The sequence below is a fragment of the Salvelinus alpinus genome, chromosome 31 (genome assembly GCF_045679555.1).
Source record: "Salvelinus alpinus chromosome 31, SLU_Salpinus.1, whole genome shotgun sequence".
In the NCBI taxonomy this organism is placed as follows: Eukaryota; Metazoa; Chordata; class Actinopteri; order Salmoniformes; family Salmonidae; genus Salvelinus; species Salvelinus alpinus.
The window spans coordinates 19,925,958-19,939,555 of record NC_092116.1 but is presented as its reverse complement, the minus strand read 5'-3'; the positions used below and the strand labels follow the sequence as shown (position 1 = coordinate 19,939,555).

The 13,598-nt window shown below is 40.7% G+C and overlaps 1 protein-coding gene across 1 annotated transcript; it reads left to right on the top strand.

Annotated features, from left to right (window-relative positions):
* Positions 1-2,025: 2,025 nt before the first annotated feature.
* Positions 2,026-11,879, top strand: LOC139561363 (GTPase IMAP family member 9-like). The gene is made up of 2 exons (XM_071378394.1): positions 2,026-2,235; positions 7,119-11,879. The coding sequence occupies exons 1-2, from the start codon at positions 2,220-2,222 to the stop codon at positions 8,444-8,446; spliced, it is 1,344 nt and encodes a 447-aa protein (XP_071234495.1). The 5' UTR covers positions 2,026-2,219; the 3' UTR covers positions 8,447-11,879.
* Positions 11,880-13,598: the final 1,719 nt, after the last annotated feature.

Sequence of the window (13,598 nt, the reverse complement as noted above, 5' to 3'; positions counted from 1 at the left end):
GGCCCACGGGGCCTCCCTCTCCGAACCTTTTGAAGGGATTGATAATTGATTATTTTTCCAAGGTCCCCGGCCAACCAGCTGAGTGCAGAGAAGACTAGCATCTCCTGGATGTTTCTTAGGTGTCTGGATACAGAAGGCTGGAGTGGAAGTTGGGCCTGCTGCTCTGTTGACGGCCTGTGTATAGCTTCTCTCTCTAACCCTTTACACCTAACCCTAGCTCCATGTCCACGTCCTAGCTCAACCCTAACCCAACCCTTCTCCTAGCCCTTAACCATAAACCTAACACAACCCCAACCCTTCTCCTAGCCCGTAACCATAACCCTAACACAACCCTAACCCTAACCCAACCCTTCTCCTAGCCCGTAACCATAACCCTAACACAACCCTAACCCAACCCTTCTCCTAGCCCTTAACCATAACCCTAACACAACCCTAACCCTAACCCAACCCTTCTCCTAGCCCGTAACCATAACACAACCCTAACCCTAACCCAACCCTTCTCCTAGCCCTTAACCATAACCCTAACCAAACCTAACCCAACTCTAACCCTAACCAAACCCTTTTCGTAACTCTTACCCATAGCCCTATCCTTAACCATAACCATGACCTTAACACCCCAGGACTTCCAGTTGTGGTGTGACCTGAGGGAGTTTGAGCAGAGGATGGGCTGCCAGTACCTGACCCATGAGGGAGACGAGGACCGCTGGAGACGCCACGCCCAGGAGAGGGGCCTGCTCCTTCCCTCTCACCTCCCCTGGACCCCCGCGCGATGACAGTCTGTGACCCTAGGCCCAAAGGTCAAAGGTTAAAAGCTTAATTGTTGGACAAGATGGCTACTGGACTAGAATACTGGTGTATTTCAGTGTTCATCAGCAAAAGCTAAATAAAACTACTGATGAACTGCTAAAGAAGCACACAGCAACCTATGCTTTCTTATAGACAAAAGTCTTTAAAGTCTTTAAAATATATATATATTTATTATGATTTTCTCTTCTAAAGGATTCCTCATTCTGTTGATTGGTCTATTTATAAAACAATAAGAGTGTATCACATTTGTCAGCAATTATTATGAATCTACACCACACAACAGCAGTACAGAGGCTCTCTTTCTCTTTCTGTTTGTATCTGTCAGAACACCTCCCACACTCTTCTGAGAAAACAAAACTGATCTTTCTCTGTCTCTCTCTCTTTACTCTCTCTCTCTCTCTCTGTTAAGCAGGATGTGATGATAGATTGTGAAACAGCCAGACATGGCTGGGCATGACATAATGAACTAGGTGCAGGTGGTTATGATGTGAAAAGTTGGAAAAGTGGCAGGTTTTAGATTTGGGTTGGGCAAGCAGAGTGTGTGTGTGTGTGTGTGTGTGTGTGCATGGGTGGGTGCGTCACACTTATCTTTACGGCAAGGAGGGGTCCTTACACATGATCACTACATTAAAATATATTTAAAAATAGTCCTGGGGGGTAGAGAGGAGCTTTATAGGTTTGGTTGTGGTCAGGATCAGAGTTACTACTTTTAGGCTCCGCTGTTGAGATTGAGGAACTGTATCTCTGTCATATTCTCCACCCTTTTCCTGTTGAAAGGGAAAGTAAAATATAGAGTTTCTTAATATTTACTCTTTATAAACATTCAACTCAATAGGTTACTCTTCAGTACTTCGTGAATGTAGATATTTTTGTATTTTTCATACAACATCTTGCAGCATTTAATCTCAAGGGTCTCAACACCTACAAACAGAATTCATTACACAACTCTAACTTTTCTGTTTGAATTTATGACTGTCATACAATCAAGGTCAGTGTTACTGTATGACATGTCATGTAGTTATGGTGAACTACAGAGAGACCAAGAGACAATGGCTGCGTGTCATTCCAGGAAGATGTTCCCTCCCCTCTGCTCTCATTTACTCCCCTTCACAGATCTGATAGGACTGAATATGGGAAAATAATATGGTGGAAACTAGATGGAGCTATTGCTTACACCTTACAAGTTGTCTCAGATCTGTGAAGCGGAGTGAACGAAGGCAGAGGGCAAGGAACATCTTCCTGTCATGAAACGTGCAGCCATGTGTAGGGGGGGGGGATTTTTTACATTTATTTTGGCACATTCGACATAGCACATGAAGGTTTCAAAACGCCATTGCTTCCTCATAGCTCTATAGATTGTTTTAAGTTCACATTCTGTCATTTGAGAAGAGGATACTTGTCTTCATGAGAAGATGGCTTTATTGTCTGGTGAGTGCCTGTTAAATATAACATATTTTTTTTATTTTAGATTATATTATGGGGCGGTTTCCTGGTCAGAGCTTTAATTAAATCAGGACTAGGCTCTTTCTGCACTATTGCTTATCTTTAGATTACTGACTTCTAGACTATGGAGTCCATGACATAATGAACTAGGTGCAGGTGGTTAAGATGTGAAAAGTTAGAAAAGTGGCAGGTTTTAGATTTGGGTTGGGCAAGCAGAGTGAATTAGAGGCCAACAACAAAATACTTTAATTTAAACATTTATATGTTTTTTAATGATTATGTGTCAACACATTCTGGTTTATCTATCATGTTCAATTGCTTTGTTTCCAGAAATATAATTGACTCTAACTTTTTACTCTAAAAACCATGCAAGTTAAAATCGTCAGACAAACATCCAAACCAAACCAAGAAAACAAAAAGGTGTACAAGGAAGTGATGCGTCCATTTTCTTTGAGGTCTCACTTCAGCTCAAACAAACTCCATTAGCCATGTGCTCTCATCAAATGAAGCCGTTACATGCTCAGACAAAACCTGGGATCCACCATGAATGTAACCATGAAATGTTTACTCTTTATAAACATTAAATTCAATTGGTTAATCATTAGTACTTTATGAATGTAGATTTTTTTTAATATTCCAATCTCAACAGTATTTCCTCTAAACAATACATGCAAAAGGTTATTTAATCTCAACAGCTTTAAAGGTAATTCCATGTAAATTGAGCACCAATAATTAATTTTAAAACCCTGTTATGTTAAATGAAGTGCCCTTTAATATAGACCACTTGGAGAATTCAATAAATCTGACTTGTATGACTAAAGACTTGCAAAAGTGCACAAAATTCTGCATTTTGACATGTTCCTCCGTGCACCCTCTGTGACTTTTAGGAAGATTTGAATGCATTTAACCCCAACATTTCTCCAAGTTTTCACCATCATTAAAGCACTAGTTATGTTGTTGCTTTGACAAAGTCATTTCAGAAGAGTATTATTTATTTAATGTGATTATTGATTCATTTACGTCTATCCCTCATTTTATAGGGATAGTTTGGGGTTTTGGCAATGAGGCCCTTTATCTACTTCCCCAGAGTTTGATGAACTTTTTTTGCTATGTAGCGTTAGTGCAATGACTGGAATTAGCATGCTAGCTGTTCCTGTAGACTTCTAGTCATTTCACTAACACTTGTTAGCATTGGGTTGCAAAACGACCTATTAACTTCCTTCATATTTGACGCAGATATATTTAAAAAAGTATCCACGAGTTCATATGAATCTGGGGAAGTAGATAATATAATTTGATGATGCCAGAAAGTCAGTTTGATCCTGAGATTATCACTTATATTTATTCTGCTATAAATGAGAAATGTACCAGAGTCATCTCACCATATAGATACTCTATAGAGAATCTAGGAAGATCCATTTAGTTAACAAAGTGGGACATTTTCTCTGAACTTAAACTTTAGATACAATATAACAGAAAGACAGAGAAGTTGCTTAGACAGCTCCTATGTTCCTTCACTCTTGTGGATCAAACCAATAATCACGTTTACTCATACAGAAAAACATTAGTCGACAAGCATGGAGAGTATCTTCTTATTCATTGCTTGTAGTTCTGTTAGCAATTGTGTCATGTAGTTTAGTTGATTCATATATTTATTGATATATTTTTATTTCACCTTTATTTAACAGGTAGGCTAGTTGAGAACAAGTTCTCATTTACAACTGCGACCTGGTCAAGATAAAGCAAAGCAGTGCGACACAAACAAAAACACACAGTTACACATGGAATAAACAAGGAGGAATTGGCTTTGGGGTGACCAGTGAAATATACCTGCTGGAGCGCGTGCTACGGGTGGGTGCTGCTATGGTGACCAGTGAGCTGAGATAAGGCGGGGCTTTACCTAGCAAAGACTTATAGATGACCTGGAGCCAGTGGGTTTGGCGACGAGTATGAAGCGAGGGCCAGCCAACGAGAGTGTACAGGTCGCAGTGGTGGGTAGTATATGGGGCTTTGGTGACAAAACGGATGGCACTGTGATAGACTGCATCCAATTTATTTGGTAGGGTATTGGAGGCTATTCTGTAAATGACATCACCGAAGTCGAGGATTGGTAGGATGGTCAGTTTTACAAGGGTATGTTTGGCAGTATGAACGAAGGATGCTTTGTTGCGGAATGGGAAGCCAATTCTAGATTTAACTTTGGATTGGAGATGTTTGATGTGAGTCTGGAAGGAGAGTTTACAGTCTAACCAGACACCTAGGTATTTGTAGTTGTCCACATATTCTAAGGCAGAGCCGTCCAGAGTAGTGATGTTGGACAGGCGGGCAGGTGCAGGCAGCAATCGGTTGAAGAGCATGCATTTAGTTTTACTTGTATTTAAGAGCAATTGGAGGCCACGGAAGGAGAGTTGTATGGCATTGAAGCCCGCCTGGAGGGTTGTTAACACAGTGTACAAAGAAGGGCCAGAAGTATACAAAATGGTATTGTCTGCGTAGAGGTGGATCAGAGACTCACCAGCAGCAAGAGCGACATCATTGATGTATACAGAGAAGAGAGTCGGTCCAAGAATTGAACCCAGTGGCACCCCCATAGAGACTCCCAGAGGCCCGGACAATAGACCCTCCGATTTGACACACTGAACTCTATCAGAGAAGTAGTTGGTGAACCAGGCGAGGCAATCATTTGAGAAACCAAGGCTGTCGAGTCTGCCGATGAGGATGTGGTGATTGACAGAGTCGAAAGCCTTGGCCAGGTCAATGAAGAGGGCTGCACAGTATTGTTTCTTATCGATTGCGGTTAACATATCGTTTAGGACCTTGAGCGTCACTGAGGTGCACCCATGACCAGCTCTGAAACCAGATTGCATAGCGGAGAAGGTATGGTGGGATTCGAAATGGTCGGTAATCTGTTTGTTGACTTGGCTTTCGAAGACCTTAGAAAGGCAGGGTAGGATAAATATAGGTCTGTAGCAGTTTGGGTCAAGAGTGTCCCCCTCTTTGAAGAGGGGGATGACCGCAGCTGCTTTCCAATCTTTGGGAATCTCAGACGACACGAAAGAGAGGTTGAACAGGCTAGTAATAGGGGTGGCAACAATTTCAGCAGATAATTTTAGAAAGAAAGGGTCCAGATTATCTAGCCCGGCTGATTTGTAGGGGTCAAGATTTTGCAGCTCTTTCAGAACATCAGCTGACTGGATTTTGGAGAAGGAGAAATGGGGAAGGCTTGGGCGAGTACTTGTGGGGGGTGCAGTGCTGTTGACCGGGGTAGGAGTAGCCAGGTGGAAAGCATGGCCAGCCGTAGAAAAATGCTTATTGAAATTCTCAATTATAGGGGATTTATCGGTGGTGACAGTGTTTCCTATCTTCAGTGCAGTGGGCAGCTGGGAGGCGATGTTCTTATTCTCCATGGACTTTACAGTGTCCCAGAACTTTTTTGAGTTTGTGTTGCAGGAAGCAAAATTCTGCTTGAAAAAGCTAGCCTTGGCTTTTCTAACTGCCTGTGTATATTGGTTTCTAGCTTCCCTGAAAAGTTGCATATCACGGGGGCTGTTCGATGCTAATGCAGAACGCCATAGGATGTTTTTGTGTTGGTTAAGGGCAGTCAGGTCTGGAGAGAACCAAGGGCTATATCTGTTCCTGGTTCTAAATTTCTTGAATGGGGCATGCTTATTTAAGATGGTGAGGAAGGCATTTTTTTTAAATAACCAGGCATCCTCTACTGACGGGATGAGATCAATATCCTTCCAGGATACCCCGGCCAGGTCGATTAGAAAGGCCTGCTTGCTGAAGAGAGTGGCTGATGGTCCTCTTCGGCTAGCCGGGAGATAGGCCTAGCATAGGCTAGCTCCAGGTTAACTGGTGCTTGCTTCGGGACAGAGACTTTAGCCAGGAGTAGCCACTCGGATAGCAGCTAGCTAGCTGCAATGATCCGGATGAAAAGGTTCAGAGCTTGCAGTAGGATGTGTAGAAAAATAAGTCTGGTATGCTCTGGGTTGAATCGCGCTGTGCAGACTGGCAGGAGTTGACCGGGCTAAAGGTTAGCTGATGACCACTAGCAGTGGCTAACTGACTACTAGCTAGTAGCTAGTTAGCTGGCTAGCTTGTGTTGGGGGTTCCGGTTCTAAAGTAAAGAAAATAGCAGAGCCATACCACATGGCGTGAGGCGGGTTGCAGGAGAGTATGTTGAAGTTGAGGTTAAAAAATATTTGTTTAAATATATACGATATATATGTGAAGAAAAAAATATATATACACAGGACACGACAAGACGAAGACAAAGACGCCTGACTGCTAAGCGATCTTGGATTATCATGATCTAGTTATTGTTAATGAACTTTTAAGCACATATTTTCATTAAAGGTGCAATCAGCAATTAATACATACAGTTTTGGACTTTTAAGTTAATTATATGTACCCATTGATTCTTGAAATATATATCTTATGTCTCATGAGGTAATTCTCCTATCATACCCCATCAGAACTCAATATATACAGTTATGCTTGTTTTACTCTGTTTGTAAACAATGTAAACGTGAACAAATACTGTTTAACCTCAAAACATTGTTAAAACTATCATTTTGGTCAGATAGTATCTCTGTCTATGAATTTGAAAGTGGTTACATTTCTCCAGGCTCATCCCTCAGCTGTTTACCAAAGTAGAGGTGACCACTTTGATATTGGTTCAATTAAGGACTCTAGCTTTAATGCAATATTGAAGATACAATTATTTTCCAATTAATTTATTAATTAATGACACAGGGATCCTTTAGAGATGTTTGTGATTATACATGTATATTACTATAAACAATATGCACAGTGTGGCCATAAAAATACATTTAAGTCATAATGACAACCCCTCCTCCCTATAGAGTCAAACCCAATGAGGATTGTGCTGCTGGGGAAAACAGGAAGTGGCAAAAGCAGTGCAGGAAACACCATCATTGGAGGAGGAAAGGAAGAGTTCAAGATAGGTTGTTCAGCCAACTCCGAAACGCACATGTGCGAAGCAAAGACCAAGATCATCGATGGAAGAGAGCTCACTGTAGTAGACACACCTGGACTCTTTGACACAGACATACCTGAAGAGGAGCTGAAACCTGAACTAGTGAAATGTATTGTAGAGTGTGTTCCGGGACTACATGCCTTTCTCATCGTGCTTAGAGTGGACAGGTACACAGTCCACGAGGAACAAGTCATTACAAAAATTGAGGAATGTTTTTCACCAGAGGCCTTCAAATATGCCACAGTTCTCTTCACTTACGGTGACCAGCTTCCTGAAGGAAAAACTATTCAGGATTTTGTGAAAACAAATATGAAACTGAACAAGCTTGTGGAGAAATGTGGTGGCCGCTGTCACGTCATCGACAACAAATACTGGAACACCAATCAGCAGGGTCGGTACAGGAACAACCAGTACCAAGTAGCAGAGTTACTCAACACAATAGAGAAGATGGTGAGAGATAACGGAGGAGGGTGCTACACCAACGAGATGCTCCAAGAGGCAGAAAGATTATTACAAGCAGAGATAGAGAGTCTTAGAGAGTCAAACAGCCAGATGTCAGAGGAAGAGATCGAAAAACTAGCCAAGGAAAGCGCGAGAAAGAAACTCCTGATCAAATTGTCGGGGGTAGCAACAGGTGTAGTGGTAGGAGCTCTACTTGGGGTTGCAGTGCCATTAGCAATAGTACTCTTACTTCTTGCAAAGCAAATGGGACAATTAAGTACAAAAGTAGCAGCAGCAACAGCTGCAAAAGTAGCAGGTGTAGTAGCAGGAGGAGTAGCAGGAGGAGTAGCGGGAGCAGCAGGAGGAGTAGCAGCAGTAGCAGGAGGAGTAGCAGGAGCAGGCGGAGCAGCAGGAGCAGCAGGAGGAGCAGCAGCAGGAGGAGCTGTAGTTGCGGTGGAGACCGGAGCAAGCATTGGAGTGGGTGCAGGGTTAGGCATAGCTGCAGGAGTTGTTGCTGGGACAGCAGCATTAGTAGGAGCAATAGGAGGGGGGGTAGTTGGAGCTGCGGCAGCAAAAGATGCAGAGACACCAGGAGAGGCAGCAGAGAAAGCAGCTGTAGCAGTCCTTAAGAAGGGTAAGGGAATCTGGGTGGATTGTAAAGAAGTCTTTGTGGAGAGTAAAGGTAGTGTGGAGAATGTAAGATATATGTCAAAGGGGTACAGGAAACTGAACTTAAGTAATGAAAATATGTAGCAGGAGCAATCTAGGTATACAAATAAATAATTAAGGGTAATCACAACCTGTGTTTCAATAGTTTTCTCTACACACCAGTCAGTACTGTACAGACCAGTCAGTACTATACACACCAGTCAGTCCTATACACACCAGTCAGTCCTATACACACCAGTCAGTCCTATACACACCAGTCAGTCCTTTACACACCAGTCAGTCATATACACACCAGTCAGTCCTATACACACCAGTCAGTCCTATACACACCAGTCAGTCCTATACACACCAGTCAGTCCTATACACACTAGTCAGTACTATACACACCAGTAACTACTATACACACCAGTCACTACTATACACACCAGTCACTACTATACACACCAGTCACTACTATACACACCAGTCACTACTATACACACCAGTCAGTACTATACACACCAGTCAGTACTATATACACCAGTCAGTACTATATACACCAGTCAGTACTATATACACCAGTCAGTACTATATACACCAGTCAGTACTATATACACCAGTCAGTACTATATACACCAGTCAGTACTATATACACCAGTCAGTACTATACGACAGAAGAAGAAAAACTTTCTTGTGAAAGTTAAGTGACCATTCAAACAAATCCAAAAAATGTCAGACAACGCAAACATTATAACATGTTATTGTTTAAAAAGAATTACAGTAGAATATATTTGATTTCAATGTTTTAACAGAATTACAGGAGCAAATGTTGGATTGCTATTTTCAAATTATGAAAATATTTCCTTTCAATGTAAATGATGTAGTGAATAAAATGAAAAATACCACACAAAAATACCACATTTTATGTAACATGCATGATTACATCATTGTCATTATAATGCTGTATGTTTTGAAAAAATTGGAGACACAGAGAAGTGACTCATAAAATCGTATTTACCACAATGTTGATTTTATATCAGGGTTTCCCTTTTCACAGCTTACTAGCTTTTAGTTTATGTAAGTGTAGTCAGTGACATCAGCTATTACCAGCATTGTGGAAATATTACGTTTATTCACTCAAAAATCTTCCAATTTTTTTTATGATCACTATGGTATTGTCTGTATTTACTATTTTTAATGATTAAGACTTTAGGACTGTGGACTGGCATGTATTCTACACTCTGTTGTTTGAATTACTTGCAAAAAAAATAAAATGGTTAATTGTTCACAATCTGTTGGATATTCATGTGTACATTAAAACAATAATTTATCCGAAGCATAAGCGCTATTGAGAGCATATTAGAGTTTTCCTTATTCAGTATCTTGTTCAGGGCAGCCCTATCTCGAAGGCAGAAAGTAATGTGAAAGTTTAAGTTTAGGCAAGAAATGTGATTGGTTAAGTTTAAGCAAGCAATTCCAATCATCCTGATATAAGAGCAGATCTGCCTCAAGGGCAGAAAATGTATGTGATTGTTTAAGTTTAGGCACAAGGTACTTGCGTAGCCCATGTGTTACCCCCCTCACCCACCACCAACCTAGCCTGGTGCAGTTGTGTAAGGTACTTAAGTAAAAATACTTTAAAGTACTACTTAAGTCGTTTTTGGGGGTATCTGTACTCTATTTTATGATTTCTATTTTTGACAACTTTTACTTTACTACTGTTGGAATCGGCTAAACTTTGAACATTGAGATATTAAATAAATGATAGAGACGAAGCCTTGGATAAGTTATAAAATGTTTCCGTTGTGATTGGGATACTGAGAGAGAGAATTGCTGAAGCACGATGAGGGGCTGGAGCGCTGATAACATTTATGTGGCAGAGAGATGTAACGGCTTTCGTCTTCCTCCTCGTCTGAAGAGGAGAAGTTAGAAGGATCGGAGGACCAATATGCAGCGTGGTAATTGTTCATCTTGTTTAATAAAAGTGAACACTCAAAATACAAAAACAAGAAATGTGAAAAACCGAAACAGTTCTGTCTGGTGCAGAAACACGAAGACTGAAGACAACCACCCACAAAACCCATGTGTTGCAGTGTGTATATCCTCAGGTGGAACCAAGATATAACCAAGGGCACGGGCTGAATTCTGGAGATTGAGTGCACATCAAGAGACACCAGGCGGAGGTGTTGGACCAGCACTGATTTAAGAGACGCACTACTTCGAACAGTACCTGCTGTGGTTAAGATCGTCATGTCTCTCCTTGGGGGGTGCATAGTTTTCACGTGAAGTGATGTCCAACTGCATAATGGGTGAGTGAAGACACCATGACACAGGAAGCGGAGCGAGAGAGAGACTAGATTCCACTGTAAAACATACAAATGGGTTGTGTCTGGGAACTACTATAAACATCATAGTTGGTTTGGGGTTTAGCTGCTTTATGGGTTAATGCATCATATGATAGAGGATAGAGGGGTCATTGTACTCTGAACAAAATGTTGAAGGCATTGATGTAAAAGCAGATACAGTGCTGAGTTCCCTCAAGAGGATGTAACGTGGTTTAGGGATACGCACTTGCATATCAGGTGTTCGTGCCTATCAGGTGAAATGGAGGAGATGGGGAACAAAGTGAAAATGACATGACTTGGGAACACCTCTCGGAACCTGGGGCCTAAAGGGAAAGACTGGGTGAAAGCATGAGGAAGCTTTTTAGAGCTTTCGTTTTTGTGGAACCCAGCAGGAAAGTATCCTGGAGGCATAGAGTCAGGTGAAGAGAGAGTAGGAATTGTCATGGTTTCAGGTTTTCATGGTTTTAGGTTTTAGGTTGGACTTAGGTTTTCATGCACATATAATTATGCATAGCTTATCACATTGTTAATACTGTTATGTTTTATGTATTTTTGTTGCTTTCCAAGTCTTGTGCTATTACTCTCTTAGGAACAGAAGGGGAAAGTGGAGAAACTAAAAGCTGCTCCATCTGCCATTGAACGAGACGGCAGATTCAGCTGGAATGGCATTTTGTTGTGTGATCGTAGTTCGGAGGCCATAAGTCTCCGAGGCCATTTGTACACCTTGTGGTGACTGTCTGTTTATTGTTTGTTCATTTGTTAGTTTAATTCATGTTTTATAATCATTTGTTCGTTGTTTTTATTCATGTTTATACATTTAAGTCATTTCCAAGTTTATGTAAAGTGAACATTAGGACGCTATTGTTCAAGAGGAAGGACTGTTGGAATCGGCTAAACTTTGAACATTGAGATATTAAATAAATGATAAAGATGAAGCCTTGGATAGAAAGAGTCTGTAACAAGCCAGAATGCTTTGGAATGTGTTTGATGAAGGAGAGGAGATTGACGTGTTAATATAGGGAAGATAGATGAATAGCTGTGGATTAGGTGAAGGAGTGGTTGAGATCAGGAGGTGAGGGGTGAGGTCAGTTCCCCTTAAGTAGGAGGTATATAACTGTGATGTGAGAAATGTTTTGCTGTCTGATTACAGGTGTACAGAACCTTTGGGAAGAATTAAACTTGGTTAAAGCTTCTCTAGTGTCCGTGGGTTATTTACTCTGAAAAATAAGAACCTAACACTACATTCCAAAGGAAAATAATGTACTTTTTACTCCATACTTTTTCCCTGACACCCAAAAGTACTTGTTACATTTTGAATGCTTAGCAGGCAGGATCCAATTCACTCACTTATCAAGAGAACATCCCTGGTCATCCCTACTTCCTCTGGCTGACTCATTAAACACACATGCTTCATTTGTAAATGATGTCTGAGTGTTGGAGTGTGCCCCTGGCTATCCATAAATAAATTAAAAACAAGAAAATGGTGCTGTCTGTTTTGCTTAATGTAAGGAATTTGAATTATTTACACCTTCACTTTTGATCAAAAGTAAATGTATCAAAGTCAATTTAATTGCTCAAATATACTTAAGTATATTTAAAACCAAATACTTATAACATTTTAATCAAGTATTATTTTACTGGGTGACTTTCACTTATACTTGAATAATTTTCGATTATGACAATTTGGTACTTTTTCCAACACTGCCTGGTGTAACCAGCCTGATCGCCGTGTTCACCATTCTATTTCACTTTACATACTGTATGAGTCTGGCATTACTCCTCATTGAAACAGTTTGAGCCTATTATTGTAATGAGGGGTATTATTCAAACTAACTTGTCAGTGATTAGATCATCTTCAACCAATCAGAGGATAGCCCATTTCAAAGCACATTGTTTGGCAACGTAGGATTTTGCCCTAAACCCACCCATTGTTTTTGAGGGATTCTGATTGGATCGGCAATTTTCTAACTTATTCCAAACACCCATCTATTGGAGAAAGACCAAACTGATGTGTGAAGTGAAACAGAATAGTGAACATAGTTCCACCAGGCTACCACCAACCTGTCTCCTAGCAGGGCTTTTTATTTTTTTACTCTGAGGTTGCTGTAAGCTCCACCCACTGACTGTTAAGTTTTCATCCAACCAATCACATTAATTCAGACGTTCCCTCAGAACAACATTGAATAAGGAAAACTGCACTGAGCTATTTAGAAGTTTAGAGTGTTGGTTGCCATGTCTGTCATGGCTATACATTGCCACCTACTGTCATCATTGATATATAGTGATGTCTACTGTCATCATTGATATATAGTGATATCTACTGTCATCACTGATATATAGTGATATCTACTGGCATCATTGATCTACAGTGTTATCTACTGTCATCATTGATATAGAGTAATATCTACTGGCTATATGAAACTTTACTTGGTCTTTCCTGACTCCAACATGACCAAGCTTTCAAAAGCATCACCTCTACCATCTTCTCCAGCCTGCTTGGTTGAACAACTGATGTAGCCTACAATGCATTGAACACAATGGTTGTGATGCGACTGATATTTTTGTCGTTGCCTGTAAAATGTTTACACAACCATTGTGCGGTGTCTCCACTACACTTGTGTAATTATCTTTGTGCAGAATAACTCTCTGTTGTATCACAACCATTGTGCCAAATCTGCTGTGCGTCTTTTGTCCAGCTTGAGTGTTTACAGGTTCGTTGTGTGTTCGCAAATGTACTATAATACACTTCCTGGTCCTGTTAAGACTTTTGTTAAGCCGTTTTCCCTACATTTTGATGAGTCTATTAATTAAAATAATTAAGTAATGACGCAGGGATCTTTTCAGCCACTCACATTGTATTAACATTTAATGGATTTCATTTTATGAGAAGTGAGTAGAGCAGCAAAGAAAAA